Genomic DNA, 25,459 nt, shown 5'->3' with positions numbered 1-25,459 from the left:
AGTTGATTTACCTGTGCAATTTACCTGTATACCATTTCTGCGATAGACTATAACTCACTACATGTAAAGGTTATTACATGGTTTTCGAGTAACAAGGGATTTATTACACCCGAGCGAAGCGAGGGTGTAATAAGTCCCGAGTGACGAGAAATCATGCAATAACTGGCTTACTGCATGCTTCCCAACTCGAACAAAACAGAAAAGTTGAGTAAAAAATTGTTCACCTGGACAATCTTTTTATCTACCCTACACTGCAGATAATTTTCATGTACCTATGTGAGTGAGTACTAATCATAACCAGGTAAGATTCTCAATAGCCCAGTCTGAGTGTATCCTTCATAATGGATACAAGTGTTTTTGGATTACTATCCAGGTCCAGTGTCAGGGAAGGTAAGGAGTGTCTGTTCAAAATACGGGAAACAATGTTGAATTTCTGACTACATTTTCAGTTTAATTTTCAAGATGTGGCAAAGGTACAGGATATTGAAACCATTTTCATATATACAATGTAAGGGTTTATCAATCCCTAAGGAATTCCAGTTCTTTCAATGAATGGTATATTTGAATGTGCAATTTTGTATAAAGGAACAGCTCCTTAAGATTATAAACTTTTCCGGGAAATGCTTATCCTCTCACGTGATAAGGAAATCTGTTTGTGTTTTTCAATCATGAAATTACCATTTTTAACTTTCATTTTTTCCCCTTATTTGAAATGTGTCAACTAAGTTTATCCTCTACTGTATTGACTTCATCGTTACTCACTGATTGATTATCTCCCCTTTCTTACAGCATTTGTGGCCACAGTCCACTGGGCACACCCCCTTTCATGGTCATGTAATCATGATTGGCCTTGAAAGGGGTTATGTGTGCAGTGGACTGTGGTAGCAAGTGATTTATTGCCCACACTTTTCCATTGTGAGAGGTGGGAAGTATGCAGTAAGTGATTTTAACTTCGGCAGAGTTGGTGTTCGGGGAAGACCCCGTTTGGGCCACTCTACCGGCATAATTACAATGATGATTTAAATATAATAAGGATTATGTGTCGAAGTCTATAAAAATGGGGAAACAGATGGTCATTTAAAGCTAAATACCCCTTCAGCCACAAATGTAAAGTTTTGTTAATTCACAGACAGACATTCTTTATATATAATATATTGTATTGATTAATGTATCTGCTAATTGTATTGATTGTATAAATTGTATCTCTATGTACTGTAAAGCGCTTTAGAGTGGCTTGTTCTAGATAGATAGGGCGCTTTATCAAATGTTGTAAGTTATTATTATTGTTATTATTATCTCTAGTAACTGAGTTTTATACAGGAAGAATATGTTAGTGAGGTATTTGATAAAGAAGTTGTGCCAAAAAACATTATATCTAATGAACTTTTTTAGTCTAAAAGACTGTTACTATACAATAGAAATACAGGAAAAAGAATAATAGAATCTCTCACCTCCTTTGGGGTGAATAGGGGATCTCAATCCGAAGGGAAAGATTCTTATGTTGCCAAACACGAGGCCTTGCCGAGCAAAGCAAAACAAAGCCTCGGGTCTCCTGCTCAATATTTTGTCCCTCGGGTTTGAACTACCTTATCCGTACCTCACGTCAGGGATGGATTCTATTAGTCTCATACCGGTAACAGTGCGGATACGCCTGTCTAGGGTAGGAGAAAACGTATAATTTTCTATATTTATGTCGTGTAATGTTCGCACGGCATCAAAAGTGTCGTTAATCCAACTGCAATTTTACAGTGAAGGAGTGGTAGAAACACGTCAATGTTTACCATCGTTTTCAAGGCGGACTGTTTATATTTATGTCCTGCGCTTCTGAATGATGCTCCAATATGGCACCGGCCATACTCTCACATTTGTTCCCAGAGACCTTGCTATAGCAGACAAAGAAATATGATTGATAAGCTCAAAATAAAGATTTATACATTTTAAATAGATTTTATAAAAGCTGGATTGTGTTCAGCTTGAAACGCTTAATTCCAACTATTTCATAAAAATCGAAGCACCTAAATCGCATATCATTTGTTGTTACGGCTTAAGGTAATAGCTTTGTATCACCATTTCTCAGTAGAATGTCTTCAAGTTTTGTAATTATATTGCTTTGAAGTAAAAAAAAATTGTGCCTCAAAAAATATATAGGTTGTCAGAATTTTAAGGATTTTAAATGGAAATTTATGTAAAAAAGAGTGAATTTTGGAGAAAGAAATGAAAGACAATTTTTTTCAAAATAATGTCAATTAAATGATACTGCCATAGATTAGTATTGCATTAATGTATATCAATTTAATCAATGCTGAAATTGTGTAAAAACAAATTATCTATAAACGATTAAAAATTGACATTTTACTTTAAGATTGAGAGAACGCACTGTTCTGTCAATAATAAACAAATATTCATCACAACTCTAGACTGATTAGAATATGCGGAAATTGTGATACTGTCTCCCTACATTGGATTTTCAACTAGGGATGTACTTCCTATTTCCGTTTATCAATACACTCATTCGACCTTAACTACTGACCCAGCTTGATCTCTCACCAAGGCTGGTACACATGAGAGGGGAAATAACTCGCTCTAGTGTTTTCAATAACAGGTGTTTCTTGAATGGACCCCGATATGAAGTTCGGTCAGGAGGTTCCCTGGCCTTTACATAATTTCATAGCAAGTTTTACATTGTAGATTGTGTGTTGTTGTTGAAATCAATTAAATGTGTATATTGAAATTGAAATATAACACCCAACAAAACATTTATTTTTAATAAAAAAACAAACAACAGTTCGGCAATTTACATAACCGAATAAAAAAAAAGTTTTCGGATTAGTATAAATTTCTTACGCTGATAACATTTTCAAGGTTGGAATAAACAGGTTAAACTGATGTCAATTTAAGAAAAAAAGAAAAAAGAAAAAAAAATCTTATATATTTCTGTCAGGATTCCACTTCATTCAAAGCACGAATGGAACAAACAAAGATCACCACTCACTGTTTAGGTTTCGCAAACAAGAGAGCGATTAAAACTATGCTGTCTCCCGGGTATCGTTCTACATGTTAACCTCGACGTTGCTCTTACCGATGTCTGGGGTCTGAATGTCCTATATACCCCGCGTTATCTCGTCACTGAGAACTCGACTGCCACCCTCGCCCTGAATAACGTGACGTAAGTATGTAACAGAAACCAGCTTACCCTCGACCTGAATAACATCACGAAAGTATGTAACAGAAACCAGATTACACTCGACCTGAATAACGTGACGTAAGTATGTCCCAGAACCCAGCTTACCCTCATCCTGAATAACATCACGAAAGTATGTAACAGAAACCAGCTTACCCTCATCCTGAATAACATCACGTAAGTATGTAACAGAAATCAGCTTAACCTCGACCTGAATAATATAACGTAAGTATGTAACAGAAATCATCTTACCCTCATCCTGAATAACATCACGTAAATATGTAACAGAAACCAGCTTACCCTCATCCTGAATAATATAACGTAAGTATGTAACAGAAACCAGCTTACCCTCGACCTGAATAACATCACGTAAGTATGTAACAGAAATCAGCTTAACCTCGACCTGAATAACATCACGTAAGTATTAACAGAAACCAGCTTACCCTCGACCTGAATAACATCACGTAAGTATTAACAGAAACCAGCTTACCCTCGACCTGAATAACATAACGTAAATATGTAACAGAAACCAGCTTACCTCGCCCTGAATAACATCACGTAAGTATGTGACAGAAACCAGCTTACCCTCAAACCCTGAATAACGTCACGTAAGTATGGAACAGAAACCAGCTTACCCTCGAACTGAATAACGTGACGTAAGTATGTAACAGAAACCAGCTTACCCTCGATCTGAATAACATAACGTAAATATGTAACAGAAACCAGCTTACCTCCCCCTGAATAACGTCACGTAAGTATGTAACAGAAACCAGCTTACCCTCGATCTGAATAACATAACGTAAATATGTAACAGAAACCAGCTTACCTCGCCCTGAATAACGTCACGTACGTATGTAACAGAAACCAGCTTACCCTCGAACTGAATAACGTGACGTAAGTATGTAACAGAAACCAGCTTACCCTCATCCTGAATAACATCACGTAAATATGTAACAGAAACCAGCTTACCCACGCCCTGAATAACATAACGTAAATATGTAACGGAAATCAGCTTGACCTCGACCTGAATAACATCACGTAAGTATGTAACAGAAACCAGCTTACCCTCGATCTGAATAACATAACGTAAATATGTAACAGAAACCAGCTTCCCTCGCCCTGAATAACGTCACGTAAGTATGTAACAGAAACCAGCTTACCTCGCCCTGAATAACATCACGTAAGTATGTAACAGAAACCAGCTTACCCTCAAACCCTGAATAACGTCACGTAAGTATGTAACAGAAACCAGCTTACCCTCGACCTGAATAACATAACGTAAATATGTAACAGAAACCAGCTTACACTCGACCTGAATAACATAACGTAGGTATGTAACAGAAATCAGCTTACCCTCGAACTGAATAACGTCACGTAAGTATGGAACAGAAACCAGCTTACCCTCGAACTGAATAACGTCACGTAAGTATGGAACAGAAACCAGCTTACCCTCGAACTGAATAACGTCACGTAAGTATGTAACAGAAAACAGCTTACCCTCGACCTGAATAACATACCGTAAATATGTAACAGAAACCAGCTTACCCTCGACCTGAATAACATAACGTAAGTATGTAACAGAAATCAGCTTACCTCGCCCTGAATAACATAACGTAAATATGTAACAGAAACCAGCTTACCCTCATCCACAAAAACACAAGGTAAGTATGTAACACAGACTGGCTTACACTCACCCACAAAAACACAAGAGAAGGTATATGACAGCGACCTTACGTATATTTTTTTACCAAAGTTTTGCTTTGACAGGATTTTCTCTCTGATGCGTTTCTGTAAATTTGCTATCATTTTCGTGCGATCGTGAAGTTGTATCAGAAAATTATACCGTCAACAGTCAAGAGCGTGATGGTGGTATTTATACTCTCCATATGTCTATTGTTAGTTCACGACAAGTGGTTCCTGTGTTAGTTACGAGGATGTCGGTATCACTGGTTAAACCCCCATTGAATGCTGCCGTGTTTGGGGAGGGCCCCCATTGGGAGGTGGCCACACAGTCCCTTCTCTACGTGGACATGACAGACAAGGCGATACACCGATGGAATGCTGTCACGGGCATTGATGAGGTGGTTAAGCTTGACATAGGTAAGAAAAGAACCGTAAAGCATGTCCCTTTGATCCATATCGGGAGATAAAGTTATGTGTGTCTAACAGGAGTATAATAACATGTGGCCAGGTAGGTATCTTTTTCAAGTAGTCTATATTCAATTGTTTCTAACAGTTTCTCCATTCTTTTGATTTCACGAGTCTAATATCACACACGTTAATATTTTCTCGTCTGAGTCTTTCAGGACGTACATAGTAACAGTGTGCTGTCGTCAAATGCGGCGTGACTTTTTGTTTAAGAGCAAAGTAAATATTTACAAAGTCGTCTCTTTGTGGGTCCGTGAGGTCAAATCACCGCGACAAAGAGAGCTTCTAAATAAAACATTAACCCTTGCCCTAATGATAGCTCGCATGGGAGCCTTAATTGAGGAGGAAACCGGAGTACCCAGAGAAAACCCACGTTGGTGGTCGGGCAGGTGATCCCATACCTTTTCACGTCCGATCAAGGAATCGAACCCTGAGCGTCGTGGTGAAAGACAAGTGCTCCATCGAATGCGCCTCACCCAACATGAGCTTCGATTTCACGGTAGAGATTAAGTTTAAAGAAGAAATTATACATGGTGATGAGGAGCTGTTTTATTGTACGCAATGGGATCGGGACAAATTTGAGTTAGTTAAAACAATGATCAATTATAATGCCGATAATCTAATGCATACCTGTAGAAATATGGATATGTTTTTGGATAGTGTAAATCAAAGTGTCGAATATTTTTCTGAATTACTTTGAACCATTGTTGAACCATATTGCGTTCAGATTCCATCTCGTTATACATCTCGAAATTATAATAAGGGAGATAAATCTTGGTTTTCATAAACATGTAAAGTAAAATTCAAAAAAATACAAAGCTTCTCTCTCATTCTTTAATAAGAATAAAACACATGACAATCATACAAGTTTGATCTATCAGAAAAAGGTATACATGGACAAGAGGCTAGAACTAAAACTGAAAAGTGAATACAATACCCAGAATGATGAGTTACTTGAAAAAATATAACCCTAAAACATTTTATAAAAGTTTTAAAAGAAAGACAAAAGCGACAAAATGTGATTTAAAAGACGTGTACTGTTCCTAATCGTCATGAGGAAGTTATGCATATATGATTCTGGTAATGATATGAACCCTTGTTCTGAATTAAATGTAGAGTTCACTGAGAGAGAGGTTTTACATGCAATATCTAATTCAAAACAAAATAAGGCTTGGGGTCTTGATGGTTTGTTAAATGAAGTGTTTCTTACATGTACAGATACATTGGCTAAAATTGCTTTTTAATGGAATATCTAGTTCTTGAATTTTCCCAGATTATTGGAATATTGGAATAATTATACCACTATTTAAGAAAGGAGATGTGAATGTAACTGATAATTACATTAGTAAGTTGTCTAGGAAAAGTTTTCACTGACATTTTAAAGATTAGTTAATGTTGATAAAATACATAATATTGTCACAGATGTTCAGTTTGGATTTAGAAAAAAAGACATTCCACGATAGATACTATTTTCATACTACAATCATTAATTAATATAACTCTCAGAAAACGAAACAGACTTTACTGCTGTTTTATAACGTCGTCCGGCGTTAATATTTTACTTATAACAACTTCTTGTTAATAACCAAAATACTAAGGGTGATGATATTTGGCCAGAGCAAAGTTGGATGAAGGGCTACACAGTTTGCTCAAATAAATGACCATCATCCATATTCAAGGTCACAGGGGTCAAATATGTTAACAACTTTTAAAAAAATCTGCTGAATAACCAAACTGTCTAGTGTGATGATATTTGGCCAGTAGTATTGCTGGGATGAAGGGCTACAAAATTGTTCAAACGAATGACCTTCAGGAGTCAATTGTCTTCAAAACCATTTAAACAACTTCTGAATAACCAAAAGGCCCAGGGTGGTGATATTTGGCTACTAGCATGCGAGGGTAAAGGGCTACCATTTTTGTTTTCAAGGTCACAGGGATCAAATATGTTCAAACTATTTTAACGACTTCTTCTGAATAACCAAAAATCCCAGGGCTACGATATCTCATATTTTACTCATTATTAGAAATTCGAACTATTAACTTATTTTTACTTATGTATATAGATGATATGGTTATACTATCGGAAACACCAGAAGACTTGCAGAAAATGTTAGATTCACTATCAGATTATTGTAGAAAATGGAGCTTAACTTTGAATGTAGATAAAACAAAAATAGTTATCTTTAGAAATGGTGATTTGATTTAAATTAATAACAGCAAAGGACAAATGGTTTAATAATAATAATGCGATTGAAGTTGTTGATGAATTTAATTATCTTGGTATCACTTTAAACTATAATGTAAAATTTACAAAAACCGAAAAAAAACTTGCAGGACAAGTTAGAAAGGCACTATTTGCCATAAATAATGTATGTAAAATGATTTATTTTAATGTAGAATCTCGTCTTGCTGTTTAGGATACGTTTGTCAATAGTATTTTAATATACGGTTCAGAAATTTGGCGATTTCTTAAAGAACCTGAAAAAGAAAAAAATGCAAATTGAATTCTTGAAATCATTACTAGGATTAAGAAAATCTACAAACTCTGCCTTTCTTTACATTGAATTTGGAAGATATCCTTTTGAGCTGTTAAGAAAAGTTTAAACGTTTAAGTATTATATTTAATTACCACGTTCTGATAACTGTGTGCTGAAAGCTTGTTATGATGATAGATACATGGTAGATACATGGTAGATACCGTGATGTTGCAATATTATTTAACAAAGTTTATACCAAAACAACGTCGAATTATGATTACCAAATTACGTATGTCAGCTCACAATCTTGCAATAGAAACGGGAAGATACAGGAATGTTGCAAGGAATAATAGATATTGCAGTAACTGTGACCTAATAGAGAAGATGAATTTCATTTTTTATCTACCTGCCCACGTCATCTAGATCTAAGGAGAAAATATATTAAAAAATATTACTGTCAAAAACCATCCGTATTCAAACTTATCGAATTAGTAAATACACACAATGTAAAAGAACTGAATTTGTTAGGTAAATTTATTATTGAAGCTAACAAACGAAGGATTGTTTAACTTATAAGTTTGTTTTACCTAATTTTGTATTACTGAATCGTATCATGTCCATGTTTTGATCGTACAATCTTTCATATAGATGTTTTCGATGATGTTGATATTTTGATGATGATGATGATGATGATGATGATGATGATGATGATGATGATGATGATGAAAGTGGTAATGATTTTAATAATATCGTTGATTTGTGAAAAATATACCAGTTTTATGAAATTCATGTTAAAATGGTAATTATTTCATGTTGTTGTACTTTGACGGATGATGATGTAGTATTTGATGTTGATTTAAATAGATGATTATTTCATGATGATGAGTTATAAGACGACGGCCACGACGACGATGATGATGATGATGATGATGCTAATGATGAAAGCGATGAATTATGATTTCGATGATGTTGTTGTTGCTGCTGATTTGTGATGAATGTGCCAGTAATATGTAATTATATGTTGTACTTATATGAAATTATTTGTTGAAAAAATCCTATAAGTTGTAAAACTTACGGAAATAAATTGAAATTGATATGGTTGAAAATAAAGACCCGTGGATCCTTAACTTAAAACATGATCTTTCAAGAGTCGGCCTTGGAATCAGCGATTACGTGATAGTTTTCAGCAAGATTGTCTAGAGTAAGTTGATTAGCCTTCTAAAGGAGTATTATATCAACGTTTAGTGGAAGGTATTAAATTTCAACCATATCTTCAGAATGCAATTGATCTAAATTATCTAAAACATATTTCTATAATACATTCATGTGTGCATGACCTGTTCATTGAACGTGTCCGTTTCATAGATATACCTAGAGAAGAAAGAAAATGTAGTTTATGTAATGAAAATTATATAGAAGATGAATAGCATTTTATAATTCGTTCAATTACTCGAAGTCGAAAATACAAAAGAACTTAATGATTTAAGAAAGTATTTATCACTAGCGTTTAAACGTAGAGCAGATTTATTAAGAGATCATCATTAGAACAGGTCATATTTAGACACATGTTGTATATATGTTTATTGAATACCAATTATATATGATATACCATTACATTGATATAAGTATGGGTGAATCAGGGTGAAAAGGGTTCTGGCGAGTGTATGAGGAGGAGAAGGAGGAGGAGGAGGATGTGTGTGTGTGTCAGTGTGAGTGTGTCCTTATGAGTGTGTTTGCCAAACTTCAGCAAACTGAGCTGTGGCATTTTCCTTTACAGATGGTCGCCCAAGTTTAGTTATTCCAAGTCAGAGCGGCGGATACGTGGTCACTCATGGAACAACAGTCAGTCATCTCGAATGGTCAAGCGGTACTTTAACAACCCTGGGAACCCTCGATGGTGTGGAGAGTGAAATCAAAGTGACTTTTAATGACGGCAAATGTGACAGCAGGGGGCGCCTTTGGGCAGGTATGTGCGCGTGTTACATGCCTTGTTGCATGTTGATAAAAATGTTTTATCGAAAAGTGGTTGATTGAGGACTATTTCGTTATAACGATATACTTAGTCATTATAACGAAATTCTAAGTCTTTATAAAGAGATACAAGCTCGTGATACCGAGACCCTCCACCCCGGTTACCACATAAGCCGATAACCTACGTATGAGGCAATGCTTCACTCTTATATTGGCGCTATGTCGATTTAACTGAAGAAGCGACGGGAAACAAGTCGATTAATTTCAAGCAACTATGATTCCCTTTTCTGTGTCTTTTACAATGCAAAAAAAAAAGTCTGTTTCGTCCGATCACACCTTCTGTCAGTAGTCTGGGAACGGCTGAATTACATCTTCAGAACTTTGCTCAGACTGTGGTTATAGACGTCATAACATATTAGTTTCGCCAAGCAAAGCTCTGAAACGGATATGACTTATTCTATATCCTGTGTACTTTGGTTTCTTAGCCTGAATACACTTGACAAGGTATCAAGCAATTTTGACAGATCACTTTCATTTATAAATGATAATCATAAAACTTTACCCTGTTCTATAGACATCAAATAACACATTATTTTATGACGTAACATCGATTGGAGAGATATTTTAGAAATTTTATCAAAAGACAAACAAAAATATCAGAATGCATTATATTGCATTGTAGATTCAAAATGTCACCTTTCTAATAATCACAGGTTTCATACAATGACTATTATGTCCTTTAATACAGCTTATTACTCATCTTAACAGATTATTTTTTAGAAAATACAATTTGCACAGAAACGATGTGATATATCTCTGTTAATAAAAACCATAAATGAAATATGTTTAATTGTATGATTAAAATATTCGCACATTTATTTCTAACAACGTAGACTACAAGGTTATTGTCCTACCCTGATGTTTTAGGTACCTTTCCCGCCGATGTCAAAGATATCATGAATATCACTCCAAACCAAGGCTACTTGGTCAGTGTGGCTAGAGGCAGTGTCCAAAAACAGGCTGATAAAATAACCTTATCCAATGGCATGGCCTGGAGTGCGGACGAACGGACTCTGTATTTCATCGACTCCATCCCTAGGGAGATATTGGCCTTTGATTTTGATGTCAACACTGGAAAATTATGTACGTGATGAAGTTAGTGAAGTTTAATGTAGGAGTTGTCCCCCTTACCCCAATAACTTTACGGTAGCCTTCTTTAGTGTGTCAAAATTGTTTTTATAAAAAGCTTGTGCAAAATTGCATACGAAGTTAATGCCATGTTTCTTATCAAAGATAATGAAACAATTATTTAAATTCGTATCTAAACTTGATATACCAAAATTAATGTTGTGAATGTTGACATTCATATCGTATAATTCTCACCCATCAAGCATAAGTTCATGTTAAAAACCATAAGTAAAGTCGCTAGATTGTATGTTACAGCCAATCGGCGTGTGGCTGTGGCGTTCCCCCCGGACAGTAGAGAGACGCTAGGCATGCCTGATGGTATGACAATCGACACGGACGGTAAACTATGGGTGGCGTGTGTGATGGTAGGGAAGGTGGCTTGCTTCGACCCTGAGACAGGTGAGTCAATATATTGCATTACTATATACCTAACTCACAGTCAGGTGAGTCAATATATTGTATTATTATACACCTAACTCACAGTCAGGTACTTAAAGTAAGTCAATATAGTGTATTGCTATACAACTAAAACATAGACAGGTGAGTTAATATAATTATTTCTTTCCACCTAACTCACAGACAGGTGAGTCAATAAAGTGTATTATAAGAAGTTCTTTTACATAATCAATAAAATGTTCCATGTGACGTTTCGATGACTAGTACGATATGTACACTGTCACCTTCATCACACAACTTACCAGTGACATGCCATACACAAAGGTGAAAAGTGTACGTGTTGTCTACAAAATCGAGGTCGATTTCGGCTACGCTGTAAGCGTATGTACAATAGTTGTTATATATGAACCGAAATGACTCGATTCAGCTACGCTTTGTTTAAAACTTGGTCATAGATGTGCGAGAGTCTTTGAGCCCCCTCGTCTCGATTTAGAACTGGCCCACGTATCCAGATGGCTTCCTTTATCTGCTGCTTGAACAGATTGCTCTCTCTGTCCAAAACTTTGGAGTTGTCCCAGTCAATCACATGATTTTTTTTTGTGTGACATGGTCTGTGATTGCCGATTTTTTTATTTTGGACTCCGACTGTTTCCTTTCTGATCTGGTGAATCTTTCCCAAATCGCCTTCCAGTCTCTCCAATATACGACGCGTCGCAGTTTTTGCATCCGTGTTTTATCCTTAGTGTGTACTAGGAAAGCGTATTGTGGGGCTTCATGACTGGTGCTATGCCATGACCGCGATATATCCTCTGGATGGTTTCGGATATACCCTTTATATACGGGATGACCACTTGACCTTTGGTTTTGTTCTTATCCTTGATTGGCCTTTTCTTGTTCCTCCCCTTACTTTGACACTGTTTTTGTACCCGTTTTAGTGCCCATTCCGGATATGCACATATTCGCATTGCCCTAGCGATGTGATTCTGCTCTTGTGTTTTGTCCTGTTGTTCTGTGACTATTGTATCACATCTGTTGAGCAATGTACGTACGACGCCTAACTTCTGGTGCAAACGATGGTGAGATTTGAATTTCAGGTATTGGTCCGTATGGGTCTTTTTTCTGTAGACCAATACCTTTTAATTTTGATGTTGTTAGTGGCATCTATGGTGTTGATATGTGTGGTCAAACATTTGATTTTTTGTGTAAAAAGAACTACTTATAATCCAAATATACCAACCTGAAGAAAATGTTTAGAAATATAGTGTATTGCTATACAACTAACTTACTAACAGGTGAGTCAATTTATTGTGTTTTACTACATATCTAACTCACAGACAGGTAAGTCAATATAGTGTATTACTTTACACGTAACTCACAGACAGGTAAGTCAATATAGTGTATTAATTTACACGTAACTCACAGACAGGTAAGTCAATATAGTGTATTAATTTACACGTAACTCACAGACAGGTAAGTCAATATAGTGTATTACTATACACGTAACTCACAGACAGGTAAGTCAATTTAGTGTATTACTTTACACGTAACTCACAGACAGGTAAGTCAATATAGTGTATTACTTTACACGTAACTCACAGCCAGGTAAGTCAATATAGTGTATTACTTTACTCGTAACTCACAGACAGGTGAGTCAATATAGTGTGTTACTTTACACGTAACTCACAGACAGGTAAGTCGATATAGTGTATTACTTTACACGTAACTCACGGACAGGTAAGTCAATATAGTGTATTACTTTACAGGTAACTCACAGACAGGTGAGTCAATATAGTGTATTACTTTACATGTAACTCACAGACAGGTAAGTCAATATAGTGTATTACTTTACACCTGATCAACAGACAAGTGAACAACAAAACGTAGGTTGAACTATAAACAAGTCCACCTTGTGTTTTTAAAGTTAAGATGCGTAACATAGCAACCTACATCGAATCTATATCTACTGAAAGTATAATAGCTATAAATAATAAATTACACGTTTTTAAGTATACGATAACAGCTATATGCTATGCACTTTTAGCCAATCCGTCGTAACGTACCCCCTCCTTTCCAATGTAGCCTCTCCATCGTAACGGTACCTTCTCCTTTCCACTGTAGCCTCTCCGTCGTAACGGTACCTTCTCCTTTCCACTGTAGCCTATCAATCGTAACAGTACCCCCTCCTTTCCACTGTCGCCTATATGTCGTTACAGTACCCCCTCCTTTCCACTGTAGCCTATCTGTCGTAACAGTACCCCCACCTTTCCACTGTAGCCTATCCGTCGTAACATACCCCCTCCTTTCCATTGTAGCCTATCCGTTGTAACAGTACCCCCACCTTTCCATTGTAGCCTATCCGTCGTAACAGTACCCCCACCTTTCCACTGTAGCCTATCCGTCGTAACATACCCCCACCTTTCCACTGTAGCCTATCCGTCGTAACAGTACCCCCTCCTATCTACTGTAGCCTATCTGTCGTAACAGTACCCCCTCCTTTCCATTGTAGCCCATCCGTCGTAACGTACCCCCTCGTTTCAACTATAGCCTATCAATCGTAACGGTACCTCCTCCTTTCCACTGTAGCCTATCAATCGTAACGTACTCCCTCGTTTCCGCTATAGCCTATCAATCGTAACGTAGCCCCTCGTTTCCACTGTAGCCTATCTGTTGTAACGTACCCCCTCCTTTCCACTGTAGCCTATCCGTCGTAACGGTACCTTCTCCTTTCCACTGTAGCCTATCCTTCGTAACGGTATCTTCTCCTTTCCACTGTAGCCTATCCTTCGTAACGGAACCTTCTCCTTTCCACTTTAGCCTGTCCTTCGTAACGGTACCTTCTCTTTTTCACTTAAGCCTACCCTTCGTTACCGCAACTCCTCTTTTCCACTGTAGCCTATCCGTCGTAACGTTACCTCCTCCTTCCCACTGTAGCCTATCCGTCGTAACGGTACCTCCTCCTTTCCACTGTAGCCTATCCTTCGTAACGGTACCTTTTCCTTTCCACTTTAGCCTATCCTTCGTAACGGTACCTTCTCCTTTCCACTGCAGCCTATCCTTCGTAACGGTACCCCCTCCTTTCCACTGTAGCCTATCCGTCGTAACGGTACCTTCTCCTTTCCACTGTAGCCTATCCTTCGTAACGGTACCTTTTCCTTTCCACTGCAGCCTATCCTTCGTAACGGTCCCCCCTCCTTTCCACTGTAGCCTATCCGTCGTAACCGCAACATCTCCTTTCCACTGTAGTCTATCCGACGTAACGGTACCTCCTCCTTTCCACTGTAGCCTACCCTTCGTAACGGTACCTTTTCCTTTCCACTGTAGCCTATCCTTCGTAACGGTACCTCCTCCTTTCCACTGTAGCCTATCCGTCGTAACGTTACCTCCTCCTTCCCCCTGTAGCCTATCCGTCGTAACGGTACCTCCTCCTTTCCACTGTAGCCTATCCGTCGTAACGTTACCTCCTCCTTCCCACTGTAGCCTATCCTTCGTAACGGTACCTTTTCCTTTCCACTTTAGCCTATCCTTCGTAACGGTACCTTCTCCTTTCCACTGTAGCCTATCCTTCGTAACGGTACCTCCTCCTTTCCACTGTAGCCTATCCTTCGTAACGGTACCCCCTCCTTTCCACTGTAGCCTATCCGTTGTAACGTACCCCCTCCTTTCCACTGTCGCCTATCCGTCGTAACATCCCCCCTCCTTTCCACTGTAGCCTATCCTTCGTACCCCATCCTTTCCACTGTAGCCTATCCTTCGAACCCCCTCCTTTCCACTGTAGCCTATCCGTCGTAACGTTACCTCCTCCTTCCCTCTGTAGCCTATCCGTCGTAACATCCCCCCTCCTTTCCACTGTAGCCTATCCTTCGTAACCGCAACCCCTCCTTTCCACTGTAGCCTATTCTTCGTAATGGTACGTTTTCCCTTCCACTGTAGCCTATCCGTTGTAACGGTACCTTCTCCTTTCCACTTTAGCCTGTCCTTCGTAACGGTACCTTCTCCTTTCCACTGTAGCCTATCCGTTGTAACGTACCCCCTCCTTTCCACTGTCGCCTATCCGTCGTAACATCCCCCCTCCTTTTCACTGTAGTCTATCCGACGTAACGGTCCCTCCTCCTTTCCACTGTAGCCTATCCGTCGTAACGGTACCTTCTCCTTTCCACTGTAGTCTATCCGTCGTAACGTACCCCCTCCTTTCCATTGTAGACTATCCATCGTAACGTAACCCCTCCTTTCCACTTGTAGTCTATCCGTCGTAACCGCAACCCCTACTTTCCCCTGTAGCCTATCCATCGTAACGTACCCCCTCTTTTCCACTGTAGTCTATCCGTTGTAACCGCACCCATTCCTTTCCACTGTAGCCTATCCGTCGTAACGTTACATCCTCCTTCCCACTGTAGCCTATCCTTCGTAACGGTACCTCCTCCTTTCCACTGTAGCCTATCCTTCGTAACCGCAACCCCTCCTTTCCACTGTAGCCTATTCTTCGTAATGGTACGTTTTCCCTTCCACTGTAGCCTATCCGTTGTAACGGTACCTCCTCCTTTCCACTGTAGCCTATCCTTCGTACCCCATCCTTTCCACTGTAGCCTATCCTTCGACCCCCCTCCTTTCCACTGTAGCCTATCCGTCGAAACATCCCCCTCCTTTTCACTGTAGCCTATCCGTCGTAACCGCAACATCTCCTTTCCCCTGTAGTCTATCCGACGTAACGGTACCCCCTCCTTTCCACTGTATCCTATCCGTCGTAACGGTACCTTCTCCTTTCCACTGTAGCCTATCCGTTGTAACGTTACCTCCTCCTTCCCACTGTAGCCTATCCTTCGTAACGGTACCTCCTCCTTTCCACTGTAGCCTATCCTTCGTAACCGCAACCCCTCCTTTCCACTGTAGCCTATTCTTCGTAATGGTACGTTTTCCCTTCCACTGTAGTCTATCCATCCTCCTTTTCACTGTAGCCTATCCGTCGTAACCGCAACATCTCCTTTCCCCTGTAGTCTATCCGACGTAACGGTACCCCCTCCTTTCCCCTGTAGCCTATCCGTCGTAACATCCCCCCTCCTTTTCACTGTAGCCTATCCGTCGTAACCGCAACATCTCCTTTCCACTGTAGTCTATCCGACGTAACGGTACCTCCTCCTTTCCACTGTAGCCTATCCGTCGAAACATCCCCCCTCCTTTTCACTGTAGCCTATCCGTCGTAACGTACCCCCTCCTTTCCACTGTAGACTATCCATCGTAACGTACCCCCTCCTTTCCACTGTACCCTATCCGTTGTAACGTACCCCCTCCTTTCCACTGTAGCCTATCCGTCGTAACATAACCCCCCCCCCCCTTCCATTTTAGCTTATCCTTCGTTAACGCAACCCCTCCTTTCCACTTTAGCCTATCCTTCGTAACGGTACCCCCTCCTTCCCACTGGAGCATATCCTTCGTAACGGTACCTTCTCCTTTCCACTTTAGCCTGTCATACGTAACAGCAACCCCTCCTTTCCACAGTAGCATATCCTTCGTAACCGCAACCCCTCCTTTCCACTGTAGCCTATCCATCGTAACGGTACATTCTCCCTTCCACAGTAGCTTATCCATCGTAACGGTACCCCCTCCTTTCCACTGTAGCCTATCCTTCGTACCCCATCCTTTCCACTGTAGCCTATCCTTCGAACCCCCTCCTTTCCACTGTAGCCTATCCGTCGTAACGGTACCTTCTCCTTTCCACTGTAGTCTATCCGTCGTAACGTACCCCCTCCTTTCCACTGTAGCCTATCCATTGTAACGTACCCCTTCCTTTCCACTGTATTCTATCCGTCGTAACGGTACCTTCTCCTTTCCACTGTAGCCTATCCGTTGTAACGGTACCTTCTCCTTTCCACTTTAGCCTATCCTTCGTAACGATACCCCCTCCTTTCCACTGTAGCCTATAAATCGTAACGTACCCCATCCTTTCCACTGTAGCCTATCCATCGTAACATCCCCCCTTCTTTTCACTGTAGCCTATCCGTCGTAACCGCAGCCCCTCCTTTCCACTGTAGCCTATCCATCGTAACGGTACCTTCTCCTTTCCACTGTAGTCTATTCATCGTAACATAACCCCCCCCCCCCTCCATTTTAGCCTATCCTTCGTTACCGCAACCCCTCCTTTCCACTGTAGCCTATCCATCGTAACGGTACCTCCTCCTTTCCACTGTAGCCTATCCTTCGTAATGGTACGTTTTCCCTTCCACAGTAGTCTATCCATCGTAACGTACCCCCTCCTTTCCACTGTAGCCTATCCTTCGTAACCGCAACCCCTCCTTTCCACTGTAGCCTATTCTTCGTAATGGTACGTTTTCCCTTCCACTGTAGCCTATCCGTTGTAACGGTACCTCCTCCTTTCCACTGTAGCCTATCCATCGTAACGGTGCCTCCTCCTTTCCACTGTAGCCTATCCATTGTAACGTAACCCCTCCTTTCCACTGTAGCCTATCCTTCGTAACGGTACCTCCTTCTTTCCACTGTAGCCTATCCATCGTAATGTACCCCCTCCTTTCCACTGTAGCCTATCCTTCGTAATGGTACGTTTTCCCTTCCACTGTAGCCTATCCGTCGTTACGGTACCTTCTCCTTTCCACTGTAGCCTATCCTTCGTAACGGTACCTCCTCCTTTCCACTGTAGCCTATCCTTCGTAACGGTACCCCCTCCTTTCCACTGTAGCCTATCCTTCGTACCCATCCTTTCCACTGAAGTCTATCCGTCGTAACGGTACCTTCTCCCTTCCACTGTAGCCTATCCGTTGTAACGGTACCTCCTCCTTTCCACTGTAGCCTATCCATCGTAACGGTGCCTCCTCCTTTCCACTGTAGCCTATCCATTGTAACGTAACCCCTCCTTTCCACTGTAGCCTATCCTTCGTAACGGTACATCCTCCTTTCCACTGTAGCCTATCCGTTGTAACGGTACCTCCTCCTTTCCATGTTGGACGTTTTCCTATTGTATGTTTATGATCAAGGGAACCGCCTGATAATACTTCCTACTTCACTGTTTTCCAGATGTCCATATTAACATATCTGTCGGATTGTTTTTCAATTTAAAGAAAATGATTTAATATTTTCTATAAGATATACAAATATGATTTTATACCATTTACTTCAAACAATGACATGAGCTAATAAAATTATCTTTACTTTATCAGGGAAGATGCTGAGAACGATTCAGTTCCCAGTCAAAGGTATCACATCGTGCTGTTTTGGTGGGGAAAACATGGACGAGATGTATGTTACGAGCGCATTTAGGGAACAGTTTGGGGACGAGACTGGTGGAGCAACCCCTCCAGGTTCCGTTTTCAGAGTAACCGGCCTCGGGGTGAGGGGACGCCCAGACTACGTGTATCAAGATACTCACTGACCTGTCCCGGATCTCAGGCCACTCACCTTTTTGTTCTAAGAAGCTATTCACGTGATGCTCTGTGTATCTGTCAATGCTTATGATTATAAAAGAACGATTCACACATTGATATTTTTATATTATATTTTTGTCTGGCGTATAATTCTGACATTAAGGCAAAGGGTATAACTGCATCAGTTGTATTCATGAAGAAGAGTTCCGCTCAAAAATGTTTTGACTTATAGTATCCGCCCCTTCTATACAGAAGATAAGCGACAGAGGGAGTGTTTTCCTTGTCAACATTTCCATGTACTTTACGGTCAATAAATTGGAACCACATTTTGATGCTGTGCTTGCACATAATTCAACAGGGATCTAAGAATTTGTTACAGCTATATTTTAGGATTAACTTGAATATATTCTTCATGCTATGGAGATATAACACACACAAAAACCGGAGTGTACTCTAAATATACCGCGAAGCGAAGCGCTTTCTGATGAGAGTACACTCTTGTGTTTTGTGTTATAGCACCATAACATAAAAAAATATTTGCAAGTTAATCCTTATGATTTAATCTACTAAACACAATCCCTGTGGAAATCCACTTTTATTGATGGACTTTTTTCTCTTAGAAATTATTACACCGCTGTATCAGCCAAGCAAAAGCGACGTTACAAACCGCGACGTCATTTTTTTTTTTTTACGTTATAGGCTTATAACATAAAACTTTTAAGCCAATGAAAATGCTTGTTACAAGCAAAGTTATATTATTTAAACATGACGTTATATATCGATGTACATCATCACTGGGGATGGCATTTTTACCTAAAATTGATCGAAACCCATAAAACGTGTAAAAACACCTTAGTTTAGATCCAAATATAGCTCTAACAAATGCCCAGGTCCTTGTGCATTGTTCAAGTATGACAGCACTGGTTAGGTGTTGGTTATTTTTCACATTCCAGTTTCAAACACATGCATGGCAACATGTGATATTTTTTCAAACATTTCTTTTGAAAAGGATATAAACAGATAGTTCACAGTAGTTACAATGGTTATAATATAATTTTACTTGCTGGTACCCTTTCCCATAAACAGACGGCACCCTCTCCCATAAACAGACGGCACCCTCTCCCATAAACAGACGGTACCCTCTCCCATAAACAGACGGTACCCTCTCCCATATACAGACGGTACCCTCTCCCATAAACAGACGGCCCCCTCTCCCATAAACAGACGGTATCCTCTCCCATAAACAGACGGTACCCTCTCCCATAAACAGACGGTACCGTCTCCCATAAACAGACGGCACCCTCTCCCATAACCAGACGGTATCCTCTCCCATAAACAGACGGCACCCTCTCCCATAAACAGACGGTACTCTCTCCCATATACAGACGGTACCCTCTCCCATAAACAGACGGTACCCTCTCCCATAAACAGACGGTACCCTCTCCCATAAACAGACGGTACCCTCTCCCATAAACAGACGGCACCCTCTCCGATAAAAAGACGGTACTCTCTCCCATATACAGACGGTATCCTCTCCCATAAACAGACGGTACCCTCTCCCATAAACAGACGGTACCCTCTCCCATAAACAGACGGTACCCTCTCCCATAAACAGACGGCACCCTCTCCCATAAACAGACGGTATCCTCTCCCATTAACAGACGGTACCCTCTCTCATAAACAGACGGTACCCTCTCACATAAACAGACGGTACCCTCTCATATAAACAGACGGTACCCTCACCCATAAAAAGACGGTACCCTCTCCCATAAACAGGCGGTACCCTCTCATATAACCAGGCGGTACCCTCTCCCATAAACAGACGGTATCCTCTCCCATAAACAGACGGTACCCTCTCCCATAAACAGACGTCACCCTCCCCATAAACAGACGGCACCCTCTCCCATAAACAGACGGTACCCTCTCTCATAAACAGACGGTACCCTCTCACATAAACAGACGGTACCCTCTCATATAAACAGACGGTACCCTCACCCATAAAGAGACGGTACCCTCTCCCATAAACAGGCGGTACCCTCTCCCATAAACAGACGGTACCCGGTACCCTCTCCCATAAACAGACGGTACCCTCTCATATAAACAGACGGTACCCTCTCCCATAAACAGACGGTACCCTCTCATATAAACAGACGGTACCCTCTCCCATAAAAAGACGGTACCCTCTCCCATAAACAGACGGTACCCTCTCATATAAACAGACGGTACCCTCTCCCATAAAAAGACGGTACCCTCTCCCATAAACAGGCGGTACCCTCTCATATAACCAGGCGGTCCCCTCTCCCATAAACAGACGGTATCCTCTCCCATATGCAGACGGCACCCTCTCCAATATACAGACGGTACCCTCTCCAATAAACAGACGGCACCCTCTCCCATAAACAGACGGCACCCTCTGCCATAAACAGACGGTACCCTATCCCATAAACAGATGGTACCCTCTCCCATAAACAGACGGTACCCTCTCCAATAAACAGACGTCACCCTCTCTTATAAACAGACGGTATCCTCTCCCATAAACAAACGGTTCCCTCTCCCATATACAGACGGTACCCTCTCCCATAAACAGACGGTATCCTCTCCCATATACAGACGGTACCCTCTCCCATAAACAGACGGCCCCCTCTCCCATAAACAGACGGTACCCTCTCCCATAAACAGATGGTACCCTCTCCCATAAACAGACGGTATCCTCTCCCATATACAGACGGTACCCTCTCCCATAAACAGCCGGCACCCTCTCCCATAAACAGACGGTACCCTCTCCCATATACAGACGGTACCCTCTCCCATAAACAGACGGCCCCCTCTCCCATAAACAGACGGTATCCTCTCCCATACACAGACGGCACCCTCTCCCATAAACAGACGGTACCCTCTCTCATAAACAGACGGTACTCTCTCCCATAAACGGACGGCACCCTCTCCCATAAACAGACAGTACCCTCTTCAATAAACAGACTGTACCCTCTCCCATAAACAGACTGCACCCTCTCCCATAAACAGACGGTACCCTATCCCATAAACAGACGGTACCCTCTCCCATAAACAGACGGCACCCTCTCCCATAAACAGACGGTATCCTCTCCCATTAACAGACGGTACCCTCTCTCATAAACAGACGGTACCCTCTCACATAAACAGACGGTACCCTCTCATATAAACAGACGGTACCCTCACCCATAAAAAGACGGTACCCTCTCCCATAAACAGGCGGTACCCTCTCATATAACCAGGCGGTACCCTCTCCCATAAACAGACGGTATCCTCTCCCATATACAGACGGTATCCTCTCCCATATACAGACGGTACCCTCTCCAATAAACAGACAGCACCCTCTCCCATAAACAGACGGCACCCTCTCCCATAAACAGACGGCACCCTCTACCATAAACAGACGGTACCCTATCCCATAAACAGACGTCACCCTCTCCCATAAACAGACGGCACCCTCTCCCATAAACAGACGGCATCCTCTGCCATAAACAGACGGTACCCTCTCCCATAAACAGACGGTATCCTCTCCCATATACAGACGGCACCCTCTCCAATATACAGACGGTACCCTCTCCAATAAACAGACGGCACCCTCTCCCATAAACAGACGGCACCCTCTCCCATAAACAGACGGCACCCTCTCCCATAAACAGACGGTACCCTCTCCCATAAACAGACGGTACCCTCTCCCATAAACAGACGGTACCCTCTCCCATAAACAGACGGTACCCTCTCCCATAAACAGACGGTACCCTCTCCCATAAACAGACGGTACCCTCTCCCATAAACAGACGGTACCCTCTCCCATAAACAGACGGTACCCTCTCCCATAAACAGACGGTACCCTCTCCCATAAACAGACGGTACCCTCTCCCATAAACAGACGGTACCCTCTCCCATAAACAGACGGTACCCTCTCCCATAAACAGACGGTACCCTCTCCCATAAACAGACGGTACCCTCTCCCATAAACAGACGGTACCCTCTCCCATAAACAGACGGTACCCTCTCCCATAAACAGACGGTACCCTCTCCCATAAACAGACGGTACCCTCTCCCATAAACAGACGGTACCCTCTCCCATAAACAGACGGTACCCTCTCCCATAAACAGACGGTACCCTCTCCCATAAACAGACGGTACCCTCTCCCATAAACAGACGGTACCCTCTCCCATAAACAGACGGTACCCTCTCCCATAAACAGACGGTACCCTCTCCCATAAACAGACGGTACCCTCTCCCATAAACAGACGGTACCCTCTCCCATAAACAGACGGTACCCTCTCCCATAAACAGACGGTACCCTCTCCCATAAACAGACGGTACCCTCTCCCATAAACAGACGGTACCCTCTCCCATAAACAGACGGTACCCTCTCCCATAAACAGACGGTACCCTCTCCCATAAACAGACGGTACCCTCTCCCATAAACAGACGGTATCCTCTCCCATAAACAGACGGTACCCTCTCCCATAAACAGACGGTACCCTCTCCCATAAACAGACGGTACCCTCTCCCATAAACAGACGGTATCCTCTCCCATAAACAGACGGTACCCTCTCCCATAAACAGACGGTACCCTCTCCCATAAACAGACGGTACCCTCTCCCATAAACAGACGGTACCCTCTCCCATAAACAGACGGTACCCTCTCCCATAAACAGACGGTACCCTCTCCCATAAACAGACGGTACCCTCTCCCATAAACAGACGGTACCCTCTCCCATAAACAGACGGTACCCTCTCCCATAAACAGACGGTACCCTCTCCCATAAACAGACGGTACCCTCTCCCATAAACAGACGGTACCCTCTCCCATAAACAGACGGTACCCTCTCCCATAAACAGACGGTACCCTCTCCCATAAACAGACGGTACCCTCTCCCATAAACAGACGGTACCCTCTCCCATAAACAGACGGTACCCTCTCCCATAAACAGACGGTACCCTCTCCCATAAACAGACGGTACCCTCTCCCATAAACAGACGGTACCCTCTCCCATAAACAGACGGTACCCTCTCCCATAAACAGACGGTACCCTCTCCCATAAACAGACGGTATCCTCTCCCATAAACAGACGGTACCCTCTCCCATATACAGACGGTACCCTCTCCCATAAACAGACGGCACCCTCTCCAATAAACAGACGGTATCCTCTCCCATATACAGACGGTACCCTCTCCCATAAACAGACGGTACCCTCTCCCCTAAACAGACGGTATCCTCTCCCATAAACAGACGGTACCCTCTCCCATAAACAGACGGTACCCTCTCATATAAACAGATGGTACCCTCACCCATAAAAAGACGGTACCCTCTCCCATAAACAGGCGGTACCCTCTCATATAAACAGGCGGTACACTCTCATATAAACAGGCGGTACCCTCTCCCATAAACAGACGGTATCCTCTCCCATATACAGACGGCATCCTCTCCCATATACAGACGGTACCCTCTCCCATAAACAGACGGCACCCTTTACCATAAACAGACGGTACCCTATCCCATAAACAGGCGGTACCCTCTCCCATAAACAGACGGCACCCTCTCCCATAAACAGACGGTATCCTCTCCCATAAACAGACGCTACCTTCTCCCATAAACAGACGGCACCCTCTCCCATAAACAGACAGTACCCTCTTCAATAAACAGCCTGTACCCTCTCCCATAAACAGACTGCACCCTCTCCCATAAACAGACGGTACCCTATCCCATAAACAGACGGTACCCTCTCCCATAAACAGGCGGTATCCTCTCCCATATACAGACGGTACCCTCTCCCATAAACAGGCGGTATCCTCTCCCATATACAGACGGCACCCTCTCCCATAAACAGTCGGTACCCTCTCATATAAACAGACGGTACCCTCTCCCATAAACAGGCGGTATCCTCTCCCATAAACAGACGCTACCTTCTCCCATAAACAGACGGCACCCTCTCCCATAAACAGGCGGTACCCTCTCATATAAACAGGCGGAACCCTCTCCCATAAACAGACGGTATCCTCTCCCATATACAGACGGTACCCTCTCCCATAAACAGAGGGCACCCTCTACCATAAACAGACTGTACCCCGTCCCATAAACAGACTGCACCCTCTCCCATAAACAGACGGCACCCTCTCCCATAAACAGAGGGCACCCTCTACCATAAACAGACGGTACCCTATCCCATAAACAGGCGGTTTCCTCTCCCATTTACAGACGGTACCCTCTCCCATAAACAGACTGTACCCTATCCCATAAACAGACGGCACCCTCTCCCATAAACAGACGGTACCCTCTCCCATAAACCGACTGTACCCTATCCCATAAACAGACGGTATCCTCTCCCATATACAGACGGTACCCTCTCCAATAAACAGACTGTACCCTCTCCCATAAACCGACGGCGCCCTCTCCCATAAACAGACGGCATCCTCTGCCATAAACAGACGGTAACCTCTCCCATATACAGACGGTACCCTCTCCCATAAACAGACGGTACCCTCTCCCATAAACAGACGGCACCCTCTCCCATAAACAGACGGTACCCTATCCCATAAACAGGCGGTTTCCTCTCCCATTTACAGACGGTACCCTCTCCCATAAACAGACTGTACCCTATCCCATAAACAGACGGCACCCTCTCCCATAAACAGACGGTATCCTCTCCCATAAACAGACGGTACCCTCTCCGGTAAACAGGCGGTACCCTCTCCCATAAAAAGA

General features: G+C 42.2%; 1 protein-coding gene across 1 annotated transcript; it reads left to right on the top strand.

The window, feature by feature from the left end:
* Window positions 1-361: 361 nt before the first annotated feature.
* Window positions 362-18,844, top strand: LOC110440692 (regucalcin-like). Its single transcript, XM_021483853.1, has 6 exons — window positions 362-390; window positions 5,082-5,281; window positions 9,584-9,772; window positions 10,705-10,920; window positions 11,221-11,364; window positions 18,528-18,844. Exons 2-6 carry the CDS (start codon window positions 5,116-5,118, stop codon window positions 18,737-18,739), a joined length of 927 nt encoding a protein of 308 aa, XP_021339528.1. The 5' UTR covers window positions 362-390; window positions 5,082-5,115; the 3' UTR covers window positions 18,740-18,844.
* The last annotated feature ends 6,615 nt before the right edge of the window (window positions 18,845-25,459 follow it).

The sequence above is a fragment of the Mizuhopecten yessoensis genome, unplaced genomic scaffold (genome assembly GCF_002113885.1).
Source record: "Mizuhopecten yessoensis strain PY_sf001 unplaced genomic scaffold, ASM211388v2 scaffold1779, whole genome shotgun sequence".
NCBI classification, from domain to species: Eukaryota; Metazoa; Mollusca; class Bivalvia; order Pectinida; family Pectinidae; genus Mizuhopecten; species Mizuhopecten yessoensis.
This window is presented reverse-complemented; position numbering and strand designations above follow the sequence as displayed.

What these genes read in the sequence shown, in the direction of transcription:
- LOC110440692 (XM_021483853.1), top strand. Translation starts at nt 5,116, where the DNA reads ATGTCGGTATCACTGGTTAAACCCCCATTGAATGCTGCCGTGTTTGGG. An exon ending in CAGGGGGCGCCTTTGGGCAG is followed by an intron (nt 9,773 to 10,704) that starts GTATGTGCGCGT and finishes CTGATGTTTTAG; the next exon opens with GTACCTTTCCCGCCGATGTC. An exon ending in TGTCAACACTGGAAAATTAT is followed by an intron (nt 10,921 to 11,220) that starts GTACGTGATGAA and finishes TGTATGTTACAG; the next exon opens with CCAATCGGCGTGTGGCTGTG.